Source organism: Schistocerca nitens, chromosome 3, assembly GCF_023898315.1.
Source record: "Schistocerca nitens isolate TAMUIC-IGC-003100 chromosome 3, iqSchNite1.1, whole genome shotgun sequence".
Taxonomy (NCBI): Eukaryota; Metazoa; Arthropoda; class Insecta; order Orthoptera; family Acrididae; genus Schistocerca; species Schistocerca nitens.
Window position 1 is genome coordinate 785,489,526 of NC_064616.1, and position 27,984 is coordinate 785,517,509.

A 27,984-nucleotide genomic window follows, 5' to 3' on the forward strand; every position below is an offset into this window, starting at 1 on the left:
TGTGCACATGGGAGTTATCCTTGCAACATATCCTTTGCTTCCATAATCTTCCTGATCAATCTCTGCTAACCCACTACAGTCACACCGCCTATCCTACATTCTCTGTTTCCTCTGACATGCCAACCATTCCCAATCCATACCTCCATGTTGTCATCATCATGCACTACATGAAGCCACCGGCTCTGTTGCCTGTGTGTTGGATTTGTATCCTGTCCTATCCCACACAACTACTGCCTCCCTCTTAGCCGTTAGTTACTCCTCACCCAACCCCTCCTCCCACTTCCTCCCTCTTTCTCCCTCTAGCCATACCACCTGATATAACTCCTCACTTCTGTCTACCAGCTGATCTGTTGCCCTGGTATTATGGGTCCAGAAAGTGTAATGTACCTGCTCATGTATGAGTATATGAGCATTTGTGTGGTCTCTGCTATTCAGTGAGAGGTCTCCTTTATTCCTGAAGTATTTAAAGCCTTCCAGAACTTTCATTGCATATTAATACTAGGTGTATTGAGAGAAAAATTATGGATAATAAATGTCTGTACAAAGAGTAATATTTTTTCCTATTTTCAAGCTACTTTCGCCTGGAACAGTATCTCTTCTGGTTAGCTTCATGTCTTCTCCATGCCCATAAAAGTTGTAATTAGTGGTTTAGAGGCAGAATTATTCTTTTTAAGATCGGTAAAGCTTATTCCAATAAAAACTGTGTTATAAGTGTGGTGTCTGTTTTTCAGACATGTCTGAAAGAACATGCACCATTTTTAATCAGTTGCCACAGACACACACGAGGGCTGTTTAATAAAGAATGATCATAATTTTTTTGACAACATACCTTTACTCATCCTCATAATTTTGATGGTCCTTGTCAAAGTAGTCTCCCATGAATGTGATGCACTTGTCCCAGCATTTCTGTCAGTCTTCAAGTACATGCTGGAAACTATTTTTTGAGGGGTCCTTCAAAATTGCCTCCGCAGCCTTCACCACTGTGTATGATGATTGATAATGCCTCCCAAGAAGGCGTTTCTTCATGTTAGGGAATAGAAAAAAGTCACTTGGGGATAAATCCAGACTATAGTGAGGGTGGGGGATGCACTTCACGTTGATTTTTTGCAAGATATTCAGCAACAACATTGGTAATATGTGGCTGGGCATCATTGTGGTGCAGCATCCAGTCTGCTTCACAGAAATGTGGTCTTTTGTACCTAATATGGACTTGCAATGTTTTCATGACATCCCTGTTGTATTGCCTAATTACTAATGTGTGTGCAGGCACAACATGCTGATAAACCATTTCATGAATATCAAAGAATGAGATGACCATAACTTTCCCAGCAGAAGCAACCACTTTTTCTTTTTAGGGGGTTGGTGATGAAGGAAATTTCCACACTGAGCTTTGCTGTTTGCTCTCAAAATGATGTAGCCAAGTTTCATCAGCAGTGATTACATTTGAAAGAAACTCCAGATCTTCCTCTAACATCAACTTTAACTGCATGCAGACCTGCATGCGAATGTCCTTTTGTTCAGAAATCAACAGTCTTGGAACCAATCACACACAAACACGTGTCATGTGTAATTTTTCTGTCACCAACATGTAGGTGGCACCCAATGAAAATTCAGTATTTCAGAAAGTCATCTTAAGATAATTCGTCAATCCTCTCTTACAATGACAGCAGCAGTGTTGATGTTTTCTTCTGTAAGAGCAGTAACTGGAGCACTAGGCCCACCTTCCTTTCAAATTGATTGTCTCCCTTCTTTAAACATTTTGAACCACCCTTGAGCTGTGCTGTAGGGAAGAACAGACTCTCCAAATGCCTCCTGTAGCATTGTATAGGCCTCAGCTGAAGATTTGTTGAGATGAAATCAGAATTCAGTGTTACATATTGTTCCTTGTGTGTTACCTCCATTGCAGTGGTAGATGATACTGAACATATCTGACCTTGCCTGCCTCTCACCACAGACTGGAACCAGGAGTCCCAACAATGAAACTACTATGGTGTGTTTGCTGCACATTAAGCAAACAGAATATTATAAGATAAAATTTTAGCATAAGAAATTATGACCATAAAGAAAATTATGATCATTCTATATTGAACAGCTCTCGTAGATGACATAAGAGAAGCTCAGACCTCAGCTGCAATCAGATACTGTAATGGGAGTGGTTGCCTTAACAACTTCGGCTCTTCAATAACACTTCCCATTCAGACAAAATTATCAACTTGTCACCTGACAGCTAATGATATCTTCATTGTGGATGCACACTACATGTGAACTGTTGAGGGAATAAGATGAAGCTGCAAGCAATGAGGATAGCTGAAATGGACACTACAGGTATAGTGTGCAAAAAGTTGTGAATTTGGGCTGGAAGGGAAGCAAGCTGATGCAGGTAAGGTGACCACTTGCATAACATGGGAAATTCAGGTTAGAGTCCCAGTCCAACACAAATTTTCTCTTTTTGCCATTGGAAATTTTTCAATGGCCAGTTGCAGCTGAGGACTTAGTTTCCATTATGTCATGTATATACATGGATGCTGAATCAAAAACGGACCCTGCTCTTTCTGACAAGTCCAAAAGAACAGACAACACACATATAATGGTATATGTACTTCATGGTGAATAATGTTGTTTTAAATCTGGGTTCATACTATGTCCAAACTCTTGCAGGAATCAGGTTAAGCCAAGAAAAGTGATGATAATGGACAGTGGATGCTACATGTGTAGTGTGTGACACACTGAGAATTTGGGCTGGACAGAAAGCATGCTTGGATACCCAAAGTTGTTTAGGCAACTGCTTGCATAATGTAGGAAATCCAAGTCTGAGTCCTGGTCTGACAAATTGTCACTTGTTGCCATAGGATTTATTAAAGTGCCCAATTGTGGCTGTTATAACTATTGTTTTATTTATTTATTTATCCAAAAAATAATACCATGCATTAACAATTTTGCCTTTTGTAGGTGAAACTCTACCAAGTAAGCCGTCTGAGAATGTAACATGGAGCAAATGAAAACTTCAATTTTCCAATACTTTTCTCCTACTATTCCAATGTTCCAAGCTTAGCATAGGCTCTTCTGAATACCTTTCCCTACTAGCGCTTCTGAAAGAGTAGTTTAACCAGTGTAGAAGTTTGTTCTAGAATCAATATTTAATTTTACAGTTGATTTAATGCTGAAATTTGTAATACATGCAGGAGATTCTTTGTACAATTTTGGTAATTAAGAGAGAGGTAATGACTGACTGAAGCTACAAGCCAAATCAAGAAGTATTCTCATATAACTCTTTGTCTTTGAATATGTCTGCTTGTGTCTGTATATGTGTGGATGGATATGTGTGTGTGTGCGAGTGTATACCCATCCTTTTTCCCCCCTAAGGTAAGTCTTTCCGCTCCCAGGATTGGAATGACTCCTTACCCTCTCCCTTAAAACCCACATCCTTTCGTCTTTCCCTCTCCTTCCCTCTTTCCTGATGAGGCAGCAGTTTGTTGTGAAAGCTTGAATTTTGTGTGTATGTTTGTGTTTGTTTGTGTGTCTATCAACCTGCCAGCACTTTCGTTTGGTAAGCCACATCATCTTTGTTTTTAAATGTATTTTTCCCACGTGGAATGTTCCACCCCCCCCCCCCCCCCCCCCTCTCTCTCTCTCTCTCTCTCTCTCTCTCTCTCTCTCTCTCTCTCTCTATATATATATATATATATATATATATATATATATATATATATATATATATATATATATATATATACGAAGATGATGTGACTTACCAAATGAAAGTGCTGGCAGGTCGACAGACACACAAACAAACACAAACATACACACAGAATTCAAGCTTTCGCAACAAACTGTTGCCTCATCAGGAAAGAGGGAAGGAGAGGGAAAGACGAAAGGATGTGGGTTTTAAGGGAGATGGTAAGGAGTCATTCCAATCCCGGGAGCGGAAAGACTTACCCTAGGGTGAAAAAAGGACGGGTATACACTCACACATACACACATATCCATCCACACATATACAGACACAAGCAGATATATATATATATATATATATATATATATATATATATATATATATATATATATATATATATTCAGGGGATAGCTAGGGTCTATATTCAAGCATCTGCCATTTCATGTTTTTCAGCTTTTCTGTGATGTTCTCCCCTACATCAAACAACATCTGACCTTCATGCTACCCTCCATTGTATATGTTCAATATTTACTCTTGGATATGTGTGTGTGTGCGAGTGTATACCCGTCCTTTTTTCCCCCTAAGGTAAGTCTTTCCGCTCCCGGGATTGGAATGACTCCTTACCCTCTCCCTTAAAACCCACATCCTTTCGTCTTTCCCTCTCCTTCCCTCTTTCCTGATGAGGCAACAGTTTGTTGCGAAAGCTTGAATTTTGTGTGTATGTTTGTGTGTCTATCGATGTGCCAGCACTTTCGTTTGGTAAGTCACATCATCTTTGATTATATATATATCTGTGTGTGTGTGTGTAGTTCACATATCACAGTTATCTTAATACTTGTACACTGCAAGCACCATAAATTTATAATATTTGAAGCTAAATGGTTCATTTCATGATGTGGCTCACATAAGAAGTACATACCACCTTTCCAGGTGCTCCCACGGGGCCCATTTTTCCTGGTGGTCCAGCTTCTCCTGGAGGTCCAGGAGATCCTGGCCTGCCATCTTCTCCATCTTTCCCAGCATCACCCTTTGGCCCAACCAATCCTGGCTCACCTGCAGGTCCAGGGAAGCCTGGTGGTCCAGGATTGCCCTTTGGTCCTTCAGGACCTATTGGACCTCGAGGACCAGGAGAACCCTGTACTCCAGCCTTGCCTTCATCTCCCTTTGGTCCTGGTGGCCCCCTCTCTCCCTGAAAAGAGGCATTTTAACATAATGATTATGTAAATGAAATACTATGTTTGGAACATAATGTATCACAGAAATCTGGTTCTTTTGTACTAAGCCACACACACACAGACACACACACACACACACACACACACATATTAATGCACAAGATAATTGTAATCCCTTTCCAACTAGGCTCTGAAACAAAGAATATTGCATTTTTCCAGTACCATTAATAGACAGATACAGGGATTACATTTGCTTTTATTTTAAAAAGGAATTGCTTTATTTTTTTGTGCCAGAGTAGCAGATTTCTATAAGAAAAATTCAGAGATCTATTACCAATATGAAATTACAGAGTAAAAGTACATTCAATATAGTAATTTTTGTGGTCACTGTAATGGTGCATCACCTGGAAGTTTATGCCACACTCTTCAGGAACAATAATGCCACCATGGCAAGCAATAAATGCGTCTGCCACTCCTGATAACAAGTAGTAGTAAACTTCCAGATGGTACACCATTCAAATGACTGCAAAATCTGCACATAAATTCCCATATTCAATTATTTTTACTGTGTTGTTTCTTTGCAGAACCAAAGACAGTAATACTGCAGAAACTGCCCAATTTGTTACAGTGAAATAAAAATGAATAACGTATTTCCTAGAAAAAATTCAAACTAATGCTTGTATCTTGGTGACAATTTGCAAAATATCTTGTCTTTATTTCATGAGCCTCTGGACACAATTCATATATGTGAAAAGAGATTAGAAATATGTGGTGAAAGATTCAGGTATCTCAATCTGTATACTCATACTCAACCCTTGGCGTGCTGCATAATGTAGTAAAAGTGGGAAGCAAATGCCATCCTTTTTTACACTTCTACATTTACATCCTTATAACTACTCTGAAAACCATTGTGAAGTGCACAGCAGAGAGTACTTCCCATTGTACCACATATTAGGTTTTCTTCCTGTTACACTCACATATGAAGTGTGGAACCGACAAATGCCTCTGTGTGTACTGTAATTAGTCTAGTATTTTCTTTGTGGTTCCTATGGAAGTTATACACAGGTGGCTGCAGTATATTCCTAGATTACTCACTTAATTTTGGTTCTTAAAACCTTGTAAGTATGCTTTCAGGAGATAGCTAGGGTCTATATTCAAGCATCTGCCATTTCATGTTTTTCAGCTTTTCTGTGATGTTCTCCCCTACATCAAACAACATCTGACCTTCATGCTACCCTCCATTGTATATGTTCAATATTTACTCTTGGTTCAAATTGGTAAGAGTCCCACACACTTGGGCAATGTTATATGATAGGTAGCATGAGTGTTTTGTGTGCAATCTTCTTTGTAGCCTGAATGCATATTCCCAGCATCCGGCCTATGATCCAAAGTCTACCACCTGCTCCATTTGCAACTGAGCCTATGTGATCATTGTCTTTCATAACCCTTCAAATTTGTACAGCCAGGTATCTGTATGAGTTAACTGATTTCAACCATGATTCACTGATGTTTCACTCATAGGATACTACATTTTGCATCTTATGAATACACAATTTTACATTTCTTAGCATTTATTGCAAGTTGTCAGATTTTGTAAACTTTGAAATCATATCATGATTAGACTGAATGTTTGTGTAGCACTTTTAGACAATTCTTCATTACAGATATCTGCTTCATCTGCAAAAATTCCAAAGTTATCATTAATATTATATACCAGGTCACAAAGACACAACATAAGCAGTAAGTGTCCGTATATACTTTCCTGGGACACTCCTGAAGTTATTTAAACTTCTGTTAATGACTCTCCATCCTACTTGCTCCCTACCAACAAATCGTCTATCCAGTTACAAATTTTGTTTGTGTGCCATATGATCATACTTTCATTAACAAGCAACACTGTGTTACTGAGCCAAATGCTTTTTTAAAATAAAAAACACTGCATTTGCTTGACTGCCTTGTCCACAGCTTTTAGGGGGTTATGTGAGATGAAGTGGGAGTTGGGTTTTGTGTGATTTATGTTTTTGGAGTCCATACTGGTTGGCGTGGAGGAAGTAATTCTGATCAAGGTATGTCATAAGGTTTGAGGCCAGAATATGTTCTAAATTTCTACATCACATGGATATGGGATGATAGTTTTGTAGGTCATTTTTGCTACCCATTTTATAGGTGGGTGTGATTTGTGTTTTCTTCCAAATACTGGGCACAGTTTTCTGTTTATTCTGTATAGAACCTGATAAGGATTCTAGTAGATTCTGACATTTTGTTCAGTTTTACTGATTTCACATGTTTCTCAATGCTATTGATATCAACATTTCTATTAGTAATATTTACAATGGTGCAAGAATTAAATTGGGGAATTACTCTCCCATTTTCCTTTGCAAAACTACATTTGAAAACAGAGTTCTACACGTCTGCTTTTGCTCTGTTACTTTCAATTTCTGTTCCTGTGCCATCCATCAGTATCTGGACAATATCTTTGGTGCCACTGACAGCCTTTATTTATGAGCAGAATTGTTTTGGCTATTGTGGAAGGACTTTTGATAAAATTCCATTATAGGGCTTATGTATTGTATTTTTGATAGTCAAATTTCTTTCCTGTAGCATCTCTCTGTCTGTTCTCCCATTATTTATTACACACCTACAGTGTAGTTAGTACTCACTGTTTCTTTAGAAGTTTCGTAACAGAGACTATATACAATGGAGGGTCCTTACATTACAAAGTGTCTTACTATATACATATGTATCCAGTGTTCAGTCATTTCTTCTTCTATACTTTAATCACAATTCTCCTACATGTGCCTGCTCTGATTTAAAAGTTTCAACTTCCTCTTTGAGTTATGGTGCTGCCTCTTTAGCTATTTAGCTTAATATGTGAATCTTTCTGATTGTTCTACTTATTTATTGTAATTTGATGACCACTGTTGCTACAACCTCTTCATGGACACAGGTACCAATTTGTATGTGGACATCCTGAAAGTGTTCAGCTATATTTATTACCATTAGATCTAGTATATTTCCATCATGAGTGAGCGTCTGAACTATCTGTACTAGAAATTTCTTATGATACCCACCACTCATAAAATACTAACTTTTCCAAACAGTTGTTGAATGATGAAGTCTCCTCCAATGACAGTATGATTGGTGAACATATGTGCTAGAGAGCTAAGACTTTCTTGAAAGTTTTTTGTTACATCTGAGGGAGAGTCTACTGGTTGATAGAATGATCTAATTACAAATTTATCCCCACCCTTGACACTGAATCTTAACCAAACAATGTCACATGCAGTTTCAATTTTTATCTCATTGGATTAGAGTTTTTCCTCTACTGTAATGAACATTCAACCTAAATTTCTTGCTCACCTATGCCTTTGACATACAATTAGATTTACCCCAAAAATCTCACTGCAGTCAGTTTTAATTTTAGCCAGCTTTTTGTGCCTAATATTATGTGAACTCCACTGTTTTTAGGAGCATTCAAACTCTGACACCTTTTTGCAAAATCTTCAGCAGGATTTTCATTGTCTAATAAGGGGGTGGGAGAAGGCATTTCTTGGGAACTTACAGCAATGCTTTGAGGCATCCTACAGCTGTCAGTATCTGTGTGTGAGGAATAGTTGCCTAAACTAAAAACCCTCATTTGCACCTCATGTGCAGCATATCCATGTCCTATTTAGAATATACTAACAATGTGGAATCTATGACACAAGTCAGGGAACTCACAGCCTAGCTTGTCACAGAACCTGTAAGGCCTTTAGTTTAGGCTTTTCTTCTGTATCAAAACCAAGAGGACATGATCATTTCTTGGGATAACGCTGCAGACTGCAAGCTTTACTGAAATTCCATGAGCAATGCTGGTCTTCTAGACATTTTCTACCTGTTGCTGGGATGATCTTAAAGTTCCTACTCGTGTAACAATGAGTAATGAGAGTCCTTCTAGACTCTTCAGTATCTGAGTTCAGTAAAAAATAAGATACTGTGACAGATTCACTGCTTGCTGTCAAAAAAAATATTGAGTGACAAAATAACATTTAAACTAAACAAAAAGTAATTTGGATTGCTACAAAACAGACAACTATAAAACAGACAAAACAAACACAGTAGCATACAGAACAGGGAAGTGTTAAGAGATGATCCATAGAAAATTTAATAAATAACAGTGTTTAACAGTACTGCAGGAAAGTTGAAATAATACTTGCCAGAAAAACAGATGTGAAACTTATAAAAAAGTACAGTTTATAGATTTCCAGAATGCATCTGACAAAGTGTTCTACTGCAGACTGTTAACAGAGGTCCAAGCATATGGATTAGGTTCCCAGATATGTGACTGGCTTGAAGACTTCTGAAGTAATAGAACCCAGTATACTGTCCTTGACAGTGAGTGTTCATCAGAAATATAGGTATTGACAAGATCAACCCCATGGAACTGTGATAGGACCACTCATTCTCTATGTACACAAATGATTTGATGGACATTAATGCAGATGAGTAGGAAAAACAATCCTGTAGTGTTCAAATACAGCATTGGTAGTGTGCTGCTTGACACAATCACATTGATTAAAAATCTAGATGTAATGTTACAAAGTGATATGAAATTGAACAAACACATAAGGATGGTACTAGGGAAGTTGAAGAGTTGACACTGGTTAATGCAGATGAGTAGGAAAAACAACCCTGTAGTGGTTAAATACAACATTATTACCGTGCTGCTGGACACAGTCACATCAATTAAATATCTATATATAACATTGCAAAGCGATATGAAACTGAACAAAGACTTACAGATGGTAGCACAGAAGATGAAGGGTCAACTTTGATTTATTGAGAGAACTTTAGGAAAGTGCAGCTTGTCTGTACAGAAGAACATGTATAGAATGTTTGTGTGGCCCATTCTTGAATACTGGTCAAGTGTTTGGTATCGCCACCAGGTCAGATTAAAGGAAGGCATTGAAGAAATTCAGAAGTGTGCTGCTAGATTTGTTACTAGTAGAATCAATCAATATGTGAGTATTACAGAAATGCATCATGACCTCAAATAGGAATCCCTGGAGGGAAGTTGATGTTCACTTTGCAAAACTCTACTGAGGAAGTTTAGAGAACTGGCATTTGAAGCTTAATGCAGAACAATGCTGCTGCTGTCTATGTACAGTTCACCCAAGGACCATGAAGACAAGAATGTAGGGTTGATATGGAGGCATAGAGAAAGTTGCTTTGCCTCTGCTCTACATGCAGATGGAACAGGAAAGGAAATGACTAATAGTGGAACAAGATACCTCTGCCATGTTCCATACTGTGGCTTACAGAGTATGTATGTAGATGTTGGTGTAGTACAAAGAATTTAATAATTAAAACTCAAGAGACCTAGACAAAGTGTCAGTCAGAGTGCTAAGGAAATGCATAGATTGTATAAAATATTCATTAGCAAACAAAATAAATAAGTCATTCAGGCCTCATACCTAATGTATTGTGTTTTGCAGTCTTGTTATGTCTTGTGGACATAATAGTGTCATCTATAGTTGAAGACCTTTAATGAGTTTGAAAGATAATAGCTTTTAGCTTAAAGAAAACACATTTTTCATATAAATTATGGGACTGCAGGCAGGTGATGTCACTGACAACCACTGATATTTGCAAAGATCCATAAAGAAGAGGTTCCTCTTCATCTGATTGTGAGTAACATTGATGCTCCATTGAGCCCACTAGTTGATCAATGTCAACATCACATTATGAACTTGGCAAATTTCTTATGTTGATTAGATGGAATGCATTTGAATTACTATGATATTCTAGTAACTTTTGATGTGGTCTCTCTCTTCAGCTGTGTTCCTCTGTATTCATTCATTACAGTTAACTGAGATTAGTTTTGCTGTTGAATTAATGAACCTATTTCAAGATGTGTTGATTTCCACTTGCTTTTCATTCAATGACTAGCATGAACAGACAGATGGAGCTGCAATGCGAAGCCCATGTTCATGCATTGTTTCAAATTTACTTATGGAAAACTTTGAGGAATGTACATTGGAGTCAGTGGCTTTGAAACCCGACTTTTTTTTCCGTACATGATATACATGATACTTTTGTTGTTTGGCCTCATGTCACTGAGAATTTTAATGAGATTTTAGAACATCTGAATTCAATCTAACTGAATATTCGTTTCATAATGGAGGTGCAAAAGGATGGCTGCCTTCCCTTTCTTTATATGTTGATGGTTGATGGTATATTGAGACTTGCTGTTACTAGAAAACCTACTCACATGACTTGTATCAACAGGCTGATAGTTTTTACCATTCAGCTCAGCATGACGGGGTACTTTGTACCTTGGTTCACAGGGCCCACATCATTTCACACCCCGAGAGTTTGTCAGCTGAGTTAAATCATCTTGAGGTCACCTTTCATCAGACTGGATATAGAGGGAAAACAGATCAGACACATGTTAAGCTATTGACCAACCATGTACTGGCTGAGTGATGACAATACTGAGTTGGTACCAAGGTCTACAGTCTTTCTGCCTTACACAGGGAGCATCTCCAACAGGACTGGTTGTATGTTTCAGAAATATGATGCAAAATGTGTTTTCATAAAGGATGATCTTGGTTCGCATAAGGTGGATGTCTACCATATTCCTTGCAGTTGTGGCTTGACATATATTGGTCAGACTATCAGGACTGTGGAGGATCAGTGCACTGAGCTAAAGTGTCACATATGATTACCACAGTTGTGCAAATAAGCTATGCAGGCATTGTCTTTGCACTGGTCATCCTATGGAATGTAACAACATAGAGAATATGGCATGTACTTCCAGCTATTGGTATAGTGTTGTTAAGGAAGCAGTTGAGATTAGATTAGCCAGTAACCTTGTAAATAGAGATGGTGGTTTTTACTTGAATTATGCATGGAATCCTGCTCTCTTCCTTGTCAAAAAACAGAGTGACAGAGTTAATGCTACCTCACCTGTTGTATAGTAACTGTACTATCGATAACTTTTGGTGTTGGTCATCTTTTTAAATTCACTTGCACTGCACATACTTTCTGCAGTTCTGCCTTGAAAACGACTGTGATCACCTGCTGAAATATCAGCAGCTGTTGACAATGTCACCTCGCTGCATTCCCATATGTTATTTGAACATTATATATGCCATGAGAAATTCAGGTGTCAAAATACTTCTTGTGTGCTATGAGTGGTGAAAAAACCTATTAAATACAACAGATTTTAAAAGTAATTATGAGCATTTAAGAGTTACATAAATATGAACTTCAACATCTTACATGTTTCCCATCAATACCAGGGGGCCCAGGAGGTCCTGGATTGCCGGGTTCTCCTTTGAGACCCTGTAGCCCTTCAGGCCCAGGCGGTCCTGGCATTCCATCCCCACCCTTGCTGCCTCGAGGCCCTGGCTCTCCTGGAGGTCCTGCTGGTCCTTCTGGTCCTGAAACATTATGTTAACTGTACATAAGATTCCAATTTATAACGCCAGTCTAGTTACAAACTGTATTGTATATAATGAATAAAGAAGCTGGGTTGAATGCTGACAGTCCTCAGGTAGTTGTTGCATTTAATGCACTAAAAGCCAGATAAATAGCAGTAAAATTCATGGTAATTTCCATAGATATGTTCAGCTCAGATATAGGGTGTCCCAGGAGGAGTGGTCAAGATTGGGGAATATGACAGGAACTATTATTTTTTTAAAGCAAAAGAGACTAGTAAACATGAACTCTTACATGCATACCATAAGAGCTATGAGCAGTTATTCATCTTTGATACTGTGAAACAAATCTCTTTTACTGCAAGATCTTTGATTTCCATATTCTGAGAGTTACTAGTATGGACCAAAACAAGAAAGAAAAGTTCAGTAAACATCAGCTCTAAAGTGCATATCTTAATATTTATGAGTGCTTGCTCATCTTAGCTACTGTGAAACACATCTTTTCTAGTGAATAAGCCATCGTAGCTGTTGAGGTATGCATTTTAGAGCATATATTTACTAGACTTTGTTGCTCTGAATGATTATTTATCCCATATCCACAAATACTGACCATTCCTCCAGTGATACCATGTACATGCTGAAATCCATCTTTTCACAAATGTTGTTGGAACTGACTTATACTTTGATGTAATGCTTCTGCACCATGAATGGACATGAAATTTGCATTTAAAAGAATGGACCTTATAGAATTACAACGTGTCTGTGTATTAAAACACAATTTAAGTGGACTCTGGTTGCGACATATTTAAAAATGTTTCTAATAGTGTTTCCAGTTGTCCATTTTTGTCATTAAATAATAGTAATATTCAGTAGTTCTACTGCAGATGAATTTAAAAATGAAATTATTTAAATAGCTGACACTCAGTGCGATATATGATCTAAGCTGGAAGTTATACTTGCAAAATGTTTCCATTTGTGTCTTTCCAACAATACAAAATAAAGTTAGAAACTAAAATTAAATTATTGAAATGTGTTAAATTTTTTCAACATTTCAACAGTTGCATACAGAATGAAAAATTACCAAGGTCACTCCGAAAGTTATGCCTCCTATTGTTTTGTGGTGACTTTGGATGTCTGCACCAGATGTCGTTGATGTAGTGCTATTGCTTGAACCTTCCTCTTACATTTTTATGTGGTTCTGTCACTCAGTGGCAGTTGGCACCAGCAGAGGAGTTCCAAAATGAATTCTGATTTGAACAGTTGTGTAAAACAGCAATATGTAATTTAATTCCTCATTGCTGAAGAAATTGTGCCAATTGAAATCCATCGATGCTTACTAAAGGTGGATGGAGATGATACAATAGATGTCAGCAATGTGATGCAATGGGTATGGCATTCTAAAGGTGGTGAAAAGGGTGTGCATGACAAGCCATGGCCTTGCCAATTCTGTGCAGGTGTCGTCCCTCACAATGAAGAACTTCTTGATCAACTCATCTCTGCTGATTGGTGCATAATGACCAGAGGATTGTCTGCAAAGGTGAATGTCAGCTGTAATGCCTTGGAAACAATGTTGGAACATCTTGGTTATTACAAAGTCTGTGTGAGATGGGTCCCGTGGATGCTTACAAAAGAACAAAGAACGCATTGAATGGAAATTTGTCGGGACCTCCTGGACCAATATGAAGCTGTGTGTGATAATTTTCTGAACAGCATCATCACCAGAGATGAGACATGGTGTCACCACTACAAGACAGAATCCAAAAGGCAAGCCATGGAATGGTAACATGCAAACTCTCTGTCAAAGAAGAAATTCAACATACAGCCATCTGCAGGCAAAGTGATGTGCACAGTCTTCTGGGATAGCCAGTGTTGTCCTGGAGCCTGGAGAAACTGTCAATTCAGCAAGCTACAAGAAGACAATGACTAAGCTGAAAGCTCAAATTTCAGGGTAAGACCAGACAAGAAGACCAACTTTCACCTGAAATACGATAATGCCAGGCCCCACATCAGTTTTGTGACCACACAACTCATTGCAAAATTCAGCTGGACTGTCCTACTACATCAACCATACAGTCAAGATCTAGCACCTTTGGACTTCTATCTCTTTGGGCATCTGAAAGATGATCTATGTGGTGAACATTTTCAAGACTCAGATGCTGTTGTCAAAGTTGTAAGGAAGTGGTTAGCCACAGCTGGTTCCAATTCTACAAGGACGGCATGCAGGTTCTGGTTCATCATTGGCAGAAGTGTCTAATGAATGGAGATAACTATATAGAAAAATGACAGTCTGTAATCAAAATATTGCTCTATTTAGCTGTGCTGTTGTGATTTATGTATTTTCAACAGTTTACATGAATAAAAATTGGAGGCATTGCTTTCAGAATGACCCTCATATATCCACATTAAAACACAATTATCAGAAACTGAGCTAAATTAAAGGTTGCAGCAACATTTTACAAGTTTCTATATAAAATAAAGACAAGAACATTAACATTCTACTAACAAGTACTGAAGCCTTATTGGGTATAGCTGAATCAGGAGATGCCACAATTATACAATAACGACTGACTTTTTTAAATTTAAATGATCATTTTACCAATGCTGAGAGAATGACGAGATAAGAATATGCTGCTTTGTGGTACTTGCTTGACTGTGTACAGCACAGGAGGTTATTTCAGTGCTCATGTAACAGTTTGTACTTTGGTTTTTCATAAAGGTTATAATGGTGTCACTGTTATTGCTGTCTAACAGATATCAATGCTTGTCTTTATTTTTGTGCGTTTATTATTTGTAGATTTTGAGTTAAGTAGTCAGAAAGTTAATTAGTTAGTTACATGTTCCATTGATCAATCTGACAGTAACTATTATGATGTGACATGTGTCAAGTGCATCAGAAATTCACACATGAATCAAGGATTTTTTTAAAAAAAGCTTGAAATTTTTATTATCTATCTCATTCCCTTAAATGGCACAAAATGCATATAGTATACCTACAGATTTATTCATTTCTATTCAAGAATTCATCTGTATTATAGAAAGAGTTGTCAAAGAGATATGATTTCAATTTATTTTTAAAACTATTACTGCTGTCAATCAGACATTTTCTTTCACCTGGCAGTTTATCAAAAAGTTTTACTGCAGCACATTTTACCCCTTCCTGTGCCAAAGATAGGTTAAGTAGAGGATCGTGTAAGTCTTTCTTCCTTCTGGCATTATAATCATGATTTTCACTGTTGTTTTTAAACTAGTCAATAGTGTTCAGAACAAATTTCATTACTGAGTAAATTTACTGTGAGGCTGTTGTAAGAATTCCTAACTTTTTAAACAGATGCCTACAAGATGTGCAGCTATGAGTCCCACACATTATTCTAACTACCTTCTTATGAGCAGTGAATACTTTTTGCCTATGTGTTGAGTTACTCCAAAATATTATTCCATATGACATCAGAGAGTGAAAGAATGTAAACTATGTTAGCTTGCTAATTTCTATACCCTCAAAATTGGCAGTTATTCTGATTGCAAAAGTCGCTGAACCTAGTCGCTTTAGGAGATCCAAAATAAGAATTTTACAGTTGAGATTCTCATCTATATGTACACCCAAAAACTTAGTATGCTCTGCCCTGGCTACTGACGTCTGTTGATGTGTTATATATGTTGGAGAGAGTTTTGTATGGAGTGCCCCAGGGATCTGTATTAGGGCCATTACTGTTTTTAATATTTATCAATGACCTACCAAGTCAACTATCCGAAGCAGAGGCAGTACTGTTTGCTGATGATACAAGTTTGTTTGTTAAAGCAAATAGTGAAGCTGACTTACAGGAAAAAGTCACATTAGCAGCAGACGAAGCAGACAGATGGTTTAATGAATACAGACTCATTGTGAATGCCAAAAAACCAACGTGGATCAACTTCAGACATATTACAAATAAAATAAAAACTAACCTTACAGTAGAACTGGGTAAGTGTAAGATTGAACTAGCATCATACACTAAATTCTTGAGAGTATGGTTTGATGAACACTTAAGATGGGAAAAGCATGTAATATCATTGAACAAAAAATTAAGTCATATATATGTTATATACTTAGAATGCTTAAAAGCTAATGCAATATTAAAACAGTGTTATGTGTTTATTTCTCATTCATGCACAGTTTATTAAGATACGGTGTACAGTTTTGGGGGAACATCAGTCTAACAAAACACTCATTTAGACTACAAAAGAAGGCAGTCAGAATAATAAAAGGTATAGGATATAGAGACTCTTGTAGGCATGCTTTCAAAGAATTAAAAATCATGACACTACCATCTTTATACATATATGAAAGCATATGTTTCTTAAAAGAACACAAGGAATCTACATTAAACATGAGAATTTCACAACTACAAAACAAGGAATAGGAATGATTTCCACAGAGAAATTCATAAAACAGCTATGTATCACAAAAGTGTACTATACCAACCCAAAATCCTCTACAGTGCTCTCCCCAAAGAACTAAAAATAATACCAAAACTGCACATATTTAAAAGAGAATTAAAAAAACATGTTATTGATCAATAGTTTTTACAGTATTGAAGAGTTTATGAATTGTTGACAATAAAAGCGCAGTTAATATTTCCCTGAGATAATAAATATGTGTAATTGCTCACATGTAAATACTTGCTGTTTCTATGTTTCTATGAAAGTGTGAAACAGAGTTAATGTAAGAATGTAAATAATCTTTGATGTGAGAATCACTAACTTTTTTTTTTTTTTGTACGTTGTTATCCTACTTGTAAATTTTTATGTTAATGTTCTAATAGTTCTATTAAAATTGTAATGTCTAAGTGACAAGTAAATTCAATTATAAATTTTCATGTACATGTATTTTAAATTGTAATGTTTACTGACAAGTCCTCTGTCATTTTTATGATGTACTGCAAGGACGCTAATAAATTGAATTGAATTAAATTGGAGGAACTGTACTCCTTGCAGTAGAAAGTTCAATGTACTGTGTTTTTTCAAAGTTCAGAGCAGGCCCATTTGCTGAAAACCAATCAGTAACTTTTCCAAAGACATTATTTGTATCATTTTCTATTGGACTTTCTTTTGCTGAATTAATAATAATGATTGTACCATCAGCAAACAGTGTCAGTTTAAATTTTTGTTTCAAATAAGAAGGCAGGTCATTCACATATATCAAGAACAGAAGGGGACCCATGATCAAACCCTGTGGAACACCTAATGTAATTTCACTCCAGTTAGATGAAGTGGGAAAATTCTTTAAATCACTTAAATCATACACAGAAACTTTTTGCTTCCTGTTCTTTAGATATGACTTAAACCACTCATTTTCTGTTCCATTTCTACCATACAATTGCAATTTCTGTAACATAATGTCATGGTTCACACAATCAAGCACTTTGGATAAGTCACTGAAAATTCCTATTGGTGACATTTTACTATTTAAAGACTCTGTTATGTTGGTAGTGAAATTATAAATTGGAACAGAATTTTTGAAATCCAAACTGTGATTTATTAAGTATCCCATTACTGTTGAGATGGCTAACCACTCCTGAGTACATTACTTTCTCAACAATTTTTGAAAATGCTATAAGCAATGATACTGAGTGGTAATTATTGACATCTGTGGTGTCCCCTTTTTTTGTGGACAGGCTTGACAATGACATATTTTAACCTCTCTGGGAAAATACATTGAGTTAGTGATGCATTACAGATGGGACTCAGAACATCAGCTGTAACTGCTCCACATTGTTTTAATATCCTTTATTTTTCAAAGATTTAACGATTTTCCTTATTTCACAAGAGGTTGTTAGATGAAAATTAATCTGACTAGTATTTCTCAAAACTGACTCTCCCATGTACTGCTTGGCATTTTCTTTTGAACTATTCTCACCAATTTTTTCACCTATACTTAAGAAATAGTTAACTACATTGGCTACTTGTGTACTGTTGCTTAAGATGGTTTCATTGTCTTAAATAGTAACACCACCTATGCCAGTGGTTACTTTTTCTGTCTCTTTTCTAACAACATTACAAACTGATTTGATTTTATTGCCCAAGTTGTTAATTTCATTTCTATCATATACATTTCTTGATTTTCTGACAGATTTTCTCAGTAAGTTACAATAATTTTTATAGTGTAAATTTACTCTGGGTCTTTACTAATTCTTGCTGCCTCATACTAATTTCTTTTCTTTCTGAAGACACTTTAATACCTGTAGTATTCCAAGGTATCTTTGAAAACTGTTTCGTGTTACATTTGGTTATTTTTTTATGGCAACAATGTTAAAAAAGGGATATAAATTTAACAAGAAATACGTTGCATTTATCACTGGCATTTGGATCATTATACACATCTCCCCAGTTAACATTTCTTGAACTTTCTCCGAAGTGTTCAATAGATATCAGATTAACCATCCTTACACATTTACTTTATGGTTTCTGAACTGTACAACCTGCTAGATTTTGTAAGTTAATCAGTTGTGCATCATTGTCTGATAATCCATTTATCACAAGGAAAGTATGTTACATCCTCTTGCTGTACAAATACATTATCTATTAGAGTGCTACTGTCTTGGGCTTTGAGTGTAGGGAAATATATCACTGATTCTGAGTTATAAGTCATTAAAAGCACTTCTAGTTCACTTTTCCTATCAGAATTGCTTAGAAAGTTTACATTGAAATCACGACAGATTATTAACTTCTTATTTTTGTCTGACAGACAGCATAATAGGGAGTCAAACATTTTTATGAATAACTCCCAATCTCCTAATGGGGACCTGTACACTGTTGTTGATATCAGCACTACAGTATATAGCTGTAGTTCATATGCACAAACTTCAAAGTGCTGATTGACACAAAATTTGTAACATTGTGGCAACAGTAGTGTTGCAGCCATGATGTGCCATTGTTGCACTCCTTATTTAGCTTCTCATTTAGTCTCTGACTGCCTGGGTTAGTACAATATTTTGTGTTATATAATTCTATGCTTGTTTTTTGCAGACACAAGGGGAATTTGTCATTGTATGGTAACGAAAAAAAGCTTCATTGGCCCACTGCCAGGTCACTACCCTGGGCTGCAGAATGCTAAAATATCTCTTGTGCCTCCAAAACCCCTGGAACCCTGGTGTTTGTTGTATAATTGTCCTAATAATCCACATTATCACATAAAAACAGTCAAATACAAAATGAGATTTTCACTCTGCAGCGGAGTGTGGGCTGATATGAAACTTCCTGGCAGATTAAAACTGTGTGCTGGACTGAGACTCGAACTCGGGACCTTTGCCTTTCATGGGCAAGTGCTCTACCAACTGAGCTACCCAAGTATGACTCACGCCCCGTCCTCACAGCTTTACTTCCACCAGTACCTTGCCTCCTACCTTCTGAACATCATAATGACAACAGAATGACAAGCGAGTTCCAGAAAGGCTTTCAAGACTGGAAAAACTGCTGGCACAAGTGTATTATATTTGAGGGGGATTATTTTGAACAGGCCAAAGATGATTTAAAAAAAAAAAAAAAACCATTACTTTTTGTCACATCTTGCACATCATCACAGTGAAGTGGTGCACATGTGCCAATCAGCTGTATGGAATCAGCACAGTGAGAGAGTACCATGTGGAGATATGACAGCAAAAAGAAACTACCATCTTTGGACATAACCATGACAACACCAGGAATGAAATTGCCCTGTTTGTGGTGTATCAGCAAGGAACTGCTCAATGTTTCTGCAAGGCAGAGTGGACCACCTGGAGCCATGCAATACACACAAGACAAGTGGTACTGACAGAACCAAAGGTAAATGTCATACCTTGTTTGTTTTAAAACTCAGCATAATAATAATAATAATTTTATTGTCTTTAAGCCATTACAGCAATAAACAAAGTCATACATATAATACAATACAGTACAGTACATGATATAGAAGGACAGAATTGTTAAGAACTTTACAGTTTAATATCACAGGTCATGAAATCCTTTGCATTGTAGAATGGGTTTACAACTAACCAGTCATAAAGTGTTTGTTTGTATTGTTGCTCTGGTAAATTTTGTATACCTTGTGGAAGTTTGTTAAATAATTTGTGGCCCATAAGTTCATAACTGTTAACTGAATTTGACAGTCTGTGGTAGGGCGTATAGATAGAGCTGTTTGTCCTAGTGCTGTAACAATGTATATTTGCCCTGCATTTTACTTTAGGTAAGTTATTTTTTGTGTAGATTAAAACATAATAAATATATAGGTTTATTACTGTCATGATTTTTTGTTGAGTAAACAAAGGTTTACAATGAGCCTTGTATGGTGAGCCTGTAATTATCCTAATAGCTTTCTTTTGCAGCAATAGTATATCATGCACACAAGTGGAGTTTCCCCATAAAATAATGCCATAGGATATGATGCTTTGGAAAAATGAGTAGTAAGACAATCTAACATAATTTTTAGGTACACAGTGCATTAGTCGCCTTAACAAATAGATTACCCTAGACAATTTACCGCTAATATACTTAATATGTGGATTCCAAGAAAGTTTATCATCCAAATATACCCCCAAAAATTTAACACAACTAAGATCATCTGATGGAAACTTGTCTTTTAAACTAAATACCATCTGCTGGGTTTTGCTTTCATTAAGCAAGAACCCATTTGCTTTAAACCAGAGTGAAGGTTGCTCAATTGTCTCTGTAACACATGTTTTAAGGCTATTAAGATCATTACTGCTGTTCAGAAACGTTGTATCATCAGCATAGAGTACTGTTCTGGATTTGATAAATGATGGCAGGTCATTTATCATTATTAGGAAAAGGAAAGGGCCCAGCACGGATCCCTGTGGAACACCTACCTCAACTTGTTCTATACCGGACATTTCTTTCCCAACACAGACGGCTTGCTTACGGTTTTGTAAATATGATCTTAATAGCTTAAGGCTGTTACCTTTAACACCATAAAAGTCCATTTTTTCGAGTAGTTGTGTATGATCTACACAGTCAAAGGCTTTGCTTAGGTCACAAAAAGTCACTTGGGCAAAGCATTTATCTTCAAATACTTGATGGCTGTATTTAACAACATTGTCTATGGCATCAATGGTTGACAGGTTTTTCCTAAAGCCATACTGTGATCCACTTATTAATCCTATGTTATCAAAGTAAACAGATAATTGTTGGTAAATTATGCATTCTAGAACTTTTGAGAAAACTGGGACTATGGATATTGGCCTGTAACTTGAGACAGAATTTTTATCTCCTTTTTTATGTACTGGAACTACCCTAGACAGTTTAAGCTCATCAGGGAAAAAACCCTCCAGTATACACTTGTTTATACAATATGTTAGGGGTTACACTATACAGTCCATTACTTTCTTAAGCATGTTACAAGACAGGTCATATATGTCTACACTGTCTGATGATTTTAACTGCTTCACTATTCTTAACACAAAACCAGGTGAGACATCAGAAAAATTGAAGGTACTTGTGTTTGTTGATGACCTAGCAATATTTTTTGACAGTAACTGTGATGAGCTGATTTCAGGTTTAATTATAGCACTTCCTACTTCCTCAACTGATTTAATGAAAAAGCCATTAAATTCCTGGGGAGAGATACTAATTTTGTTACTTCTTTTATCTTTGGCGACACTATTTATTAGAGTCCATGCTGCTTTGCACTTATTGGTGGATTTCTCAATACTTCTGAGATTGTGTGCTTGTTTGGCTTCCACAATTACTTTTTTGTACTCATTCCTAGATCTAACATAGGCTAGTTTAGCATGGTTGGTTTTCAGATTTTTATAAATATTGTACAACAACATAACTTGATTTTTCATAGTAGACAGCTGTTTTGTATACCATGTATTTTGTCTATTTGGAACTTTTGCTTTTAGGACTCTGTCAGTTACTTTGCATTTCTTTATTGGTATGCAGTCATTAAAGTGTCCCAAAAATGCTTTGAGAAACCTATCAAATAGTACCTTTGCTGGCAGATAATTGCTTAGAGTATAATGTGTCTCATCATAACACAGGCCAAACCAATCTCTGTTAGAAAGGGACGTACGAAACCTGTCAATTTTCTCATCTGTGACTGGTCTAGTGACCACAACTTCTGGGACAAGCTTATTTACATAACTCTTATCAAGAGGGAACCTACTTGTATAATTTAAAGATACTGAATCATGATCAGAATATGGAAATACTGTCAAAAAACATGATTCTTCTGTTGTTTTAAAATTTACAAAAAATATTGTCAAGACATGCCTGTTCTCTTGTAGGTGTGTTATTGACTGAATGTAAGTTGCACTGTCTTAGTAGGTTTTGGAGTTCAGTGACAGTATGTTTTTGTGTTGTGACATCGAATTCAGCATTCACATCTCCACCTATCACAATATCATAATGTATCCATCTAGTATCTGTAAGGACATGTAACAGCAGGTCCAGTTTTTCTAAGAATACATTGGTTATACCCTTAGGTGACCTGTACAGGGAAATTACAACTAACTTAAAACTGTCTATTACTATACCAGCAGCTTCAAAGTTCTGTTCATCACACAGAAAATCTAGATCTAATCTATTGAATGTACCGCTAAGTGACTTGTTAACATATATTGCCACACCACCTCTTAAATGCAACTTTCTGCAGTAACTACTGGCTAGAATATAATTATCAAATTTAATAAATGTAAGTTCACTCTCACTAGCCCAGTGTTCACTTAAACAAAAGATATCAAACATATTTTCTAATACAAAGTCATTGACAATAAATTCTTTATCCCTTGCTCCTTCAATGTTAAGATAACAGATTATAAAATCAAACCTGTCTTTCTTTACAGATGCACTATTTTGCTGAGAGGCTATTAAATCTCTGGCACTTTTTATCTTATGGGCTTCTTCCCCTTGCTGCCTTCTACTAAAAAATCATTTAGACGTAATGGAGGTACAGTTTTCCGTTTGCCCGCTACACTTGATACTGCTTCTACTCTTGGAGGTCTCTTCACATCTTCTTGTTCATGGCATGATCTAAGTGGCTGTATTCCCACTGTAGGTAGTTCACTTAGTTCCTGAATGAGGTGTTCTACCTGTTGTAACTGTAGTTACAGATTCCTCTCTCCCAGCACATTCTTTTGTAATCAGTGATACCTGATGCTGTGTTACTGCTGCAACTGGAGTACATGGTACGGAAGATACTTTGCAGGCGTCCTTTACCAGTGGTAGTGGAATAGGATAACTTTTCTTACATCTAGGAGAAACAATATCCACTACCATTTTGATCTTTTGACTGAGCAGCGATTTGCCCCATTTATTTAAATGCATACCATGTGTTGTGAAGTGCTGTCTTTCAAGATCGTCAATACCGAGGAAAAAAGCATTTGAAGCGGTCTTGCAGATCTTTTTATACATCCTGTTTGCTTTTTGGATTTCTCTGTTCACACAAGAAGATTCAGTAAGGTCATGTCTGTGTGGAATGCCTACAACAATAACTTTTTGATCCTCTGTTGTACGTAGTGCATCTCTTAGCGCTCTGTTTGCTACTATTAGTTCATTCTTATATACATCGTTTGCACCGCCCAATATTACAATGCATTCACTTTGTGTCACGTGATTATTGTTTTTATAGTTTTTCAAAACTTCTTTTAGGCCTGCTCCAGGTTTCACAAGACTTGTCACATTGAGATCCTGCTGGAAATGAAGAATTCCTGCAATTCCTCTTCCATGGCTGTCAGCAAGCAAAACTGTAGGCCTACTAAAGTTTTTAGGAGTCACTTTGTTTGCAACATTGAGACAGTTACATTTTACTGACTTATTGCGCTTTGTAAATTTCCTGTCCGCCGATTCCGATTCATAGTCTTGGTGTGAGTTGCTTGTTTCAACATTTTTAAGTTCACAATCCGTAATACGATGTTGAAATCGATTTCTTAACGGAACTTTTAACGCACTGGAAACAAATTTAGGTTTTGCACATTTCTTTGGTTCACTGTACTCTTGAAGTTGACTGAGTTCTTTATGTGATGGGTCAGATAGACTTTTAATAATGTTTTACAACAACAGAGGATGTTCTCTTGTGGCTTTCAGTTCTTTCTGCAGTGATTCGAGTACTATGATTTCACGATTTGCGCGGCACATTTCACTCGCTGCCAGACGTCCGTTACACTTTGTTCCACACGTACACGAGATGTTTTCTTGATTTATTTTCGTGAAGCACTGCGAATGATACCAAATATGCAACACTGAACAAATTCTAATGCCGCTTGATATGATTTTGTCGCATAACTTGCATCTTATTGACACTAAATACTCGCAATTTATGGACCGATTTACTACCACATCTATATGGGTCGCCATCATAACATGAAGGCAGGTCCATCTCAGTCTCTTTCTGGGTGAAGATTAGAAAGGAAACTGTCTGCGATATGCATTTGGAGTTATGTCCCTCAGAAAAGGTTGTTCCTTGCAGTGGTACATATGGCCACACATCTTCAGTGGGCCAAACAACACAGAAACTGGACTGCAGCTGAGTGGAGGTATATAATGTGGTCTGACAGGTCACCATTTTTCTTCGCTTTCCAGAATGTGTGGAGGGTATAGTGGTTTGGATGCTGTAACTGGGCCCACTCATTCAGGTTACCATGAATGTGAACCCAAATGTTTATTTTAAGACTCTTGGTAACAATATGTTGCCATTTCTTCTACATCTTTGTGATGACTATGCTGTGGACACCTCTGTCTTCCAAGATGACAACAACTACGTTCACAGGGGTGATTACATTCCTAGTTTGGCAAACACTCTGGCACCCTATTACACCTTAACTGGTTCACTAAATCACCTGACCTTAATCCCACAGAAAATATCTAGGACTCTCTCAAAAAGCAGGTGAAGCATAGCAATCAACATGCCCAGAATTTGGTAGTTCTATTGCATCTAATCATCAAAGAGTGTCTTCAGCTCTAAAACTTATATGGCATACCTGAAGAAGCTTGTGGACCCTATTCTTTGCCTAAGTAAAGCCATTATCAAGGCTAAGGGTCTGGTGTACTTACTAAATCATAATTGGTCTTTCTAGTCCATCACTCTACTGTATGTCACATACCTATCTAGCATATGTCCAAAAATGAATATAAATTTGATTCACAAACTTCCATAATTTCACAACTGCAGCCAACTGGTTTCTTCTGACAACGTAAGTGACAAGCACTCAGTCGTGCGGTAGCGTTCTTGCTTCCCGCGCCCGGGTTCCCGGGTTCGATTCCCAGCAGGGTCAGGGATTTTCTCTGCCTCGTGATGACTGGGTTTTGTGTGATGTCCTTAGGTTGGTTAGGTTTAAGTAGTTCTAAGTTCTAGGGGACTGATGACCACAGATGTTAAGTCCCATAGTGCTCAGAGCAATTTGAACCATTTGAACAAGCACTCAACATTTATTTTGAGTTTGCTGATCAAAAGTATATTTACAAATACGATTCCTTAAGATTTCATCTTTTGAATCAGTATGCACTCATGCAGCAACAGCTCTTTGGTTGTTTAATTTTCCTTCATAGGATAAAGGTAAAAAATTTGGGGTATTTTTCTAGCCATGAGATATAAGATGTTATATTTATGAGTTGTTACCTAGTTAACTATCGGAGATAATTTTTGGAAAACATGTTTACTACAATACCATGCATATCTTTTCTTTGCCACAAGTACTAAATGTACACTTTTATTTGTGTTTACTAGTAAACTGAAATCAATTATGAGTGGCTTGACTGGAGGGTCCCAAGATATAACCTGTAAAATTTTATGAACACTTTTTAATATTTACTTTTAACTAAATTCTTTCACAATCTGGAGGAAGGTTGTAGAAACACTCTGTCAACAACAAGGTCGTTAAAGACAATGACACAAACTTGTGTTGAACAGCTATGCAGAGCTGGAGTGCGGGCACAATGTAGTCACTGGAACAATGTAGCTATACAGGTGCACATGTGTGTTTGTCACTGGAACAATGTAGCTATACAGGTGCACATGTGTGTGTGTGTGTGTGTTAACTCTGAAACGGATTTGTCCAAAGGCTAGCAAAGTTCTTAGTCTCCTTTATGCATCTTTCAACAGTTCAGCATGCCTCTATAGTGTTGTTTGTTGAGTTATTACCTTCACTCATTAAATTTTTTCATATGTTTATTTAATTCAAATTATGTATTTTTGCTTCACATGCTAGATCTTTTAGGAATATTTTTTCTAGGAAAATGCTCACCTGTAAACAGTAAGGGTGTCATAGGAATAATTTTAAAACAAGGCTGGACTTTTGTAGCCTGTCAGATTACACAACCTCTTGATATAACACATAAGCTGGGATACTACCAACAGTGTAGTCATTGCAAAAAGAGTTAAGTAGCCAGGTACAGCCAATATGGATGTAAATTCATAGATTAATACCTACACTTAGAGCCCACCCATGTTTTTTCACTGTGGTTCTGTAATTACTTACTTACATCCACCTTGCTATGATATTTATAAAGTTTCAGGTAATTCAGAAGACTCTTTCCAACTGCATGATTTAGTTTTTGACAAGGAATGATACACACTTTCAAAAGGTATCTTACCTCTGGCTCCATCATCTCCCATCTCTCCTTTGATTCCTGGGGGTCCGGGAAGACCTTGAGGTCCTGGAGGACCAGCTGGCCCAGCCACACCTGGTGGGCCATCTTCTCCTTTAGCACCCTGTCGGCCTATTTCTCCTGGGGGACCTTTATCTCCTGCTGGCCCTATAGGCCCTGGTTCTCCACGTGGGCCCATAGGACCTGGTGGACCTGATGGGCCCTTAACAAGTAATAGTATGATTAGCTCATTCCTGCACATTTCAATATGTTATTTGACAGACTTATTTATCCACATACATAATTTACAGCAAGAAAACAACAAAAGAAAAGTGTACTGAAAATGAAGGGAAAACTATGTATACCATATTTAATGAAATATAGGTGCTGCATGATAAAATTAGTTTTCCACCATTTTATATCTGTATTAAGCAATTATCTCAGTGATGTGTGTATGATTTTTTAATGATTTCAATACAGAAGCAATGGACACTTATAAAGTATGTAAACTGTTATACTTCATTTGTGGAACTGTATCATGAATAGAGTAGTGGCATAATAAAGAACTCTTCTGGAGAGTATCAAACAATGGAATCTCTAGGTTGGAATATCAACAACACCAGGAAAAAGATAGGTTGCTATGCACCCTAAAGATGACACTTTGAGTTTCAGACAGGCACAATGAAAAGACAGTCACACATTTAGTTTTTGGCCAAAGCTTTCTTCAGAAAAGAAAACACACATGCATTTACACAAGCAAGCACAACTGAAGCACACATGACTGCCATCTCTGGTAGCTCTGGTCTGAGCTGCTGCAGATGGCAGTCAAACAAATAACATCTTACTGACATATTACAGTGGAATCTAGTCAGACTGGTGTCTAACAAAGCATTTCAGTGACCCCTGAAGTACACATGGGTACAAAGCTTCACTCACACTAATGATGTAAATTAATTAAAAAACTTCAATTTGTTTGTCATTATAAAAATTGGATTGTTCGTTATTGGTAATGGGTAGCCCTCTCTGTTAAGATTTGTTTTCTACTTTGTGGAAAAGCAGCTTGGGCCAGGGCTGCCAGAGATGGTCATCTTACGTGTTTGAGGTGTGCTTGCTTATGTGAATGTGCGTGTGTTATTCTTTCTGAAGAAGACTTTGGCCAAAA

The 27,984-nt window shown here is 37.0% G+C and overlaps 1 protein-coding gene across 1 annotated transcript in view; it reads right to left on the reverse strand.

Annotated features, from left to right (window-relative positions):
- The window catches only part of LOC126248800 (collagen alpha-1(XI) chain-like), a 571,383-nt gene that overhangs the window by 75,938 nt on the left and 467,461 nt on the right, over positions 1 to 27,984 (reverse strand). The window contains exons 20-22 of the mRNA XM_049950192.1: positions 26,829 to 27,045; positions 12,112 to 12,272; positions 4,593 to 4,862 (exon numbers count right to left, since the gene is read on the reverse strand). Of these exons, the coding sequence (XP_049806149.1) occupies positions 4,593 to 4,862; positions 12,112 to 12,272; positions 26,829 to 27,045 (648 nt within the window). The remainder of the gene's footprint in view (positions 1 to 4,592; positions 4,863 to 12,111; positions 12,273 to 26,828; positions 27,046 to 27,984) is intronic.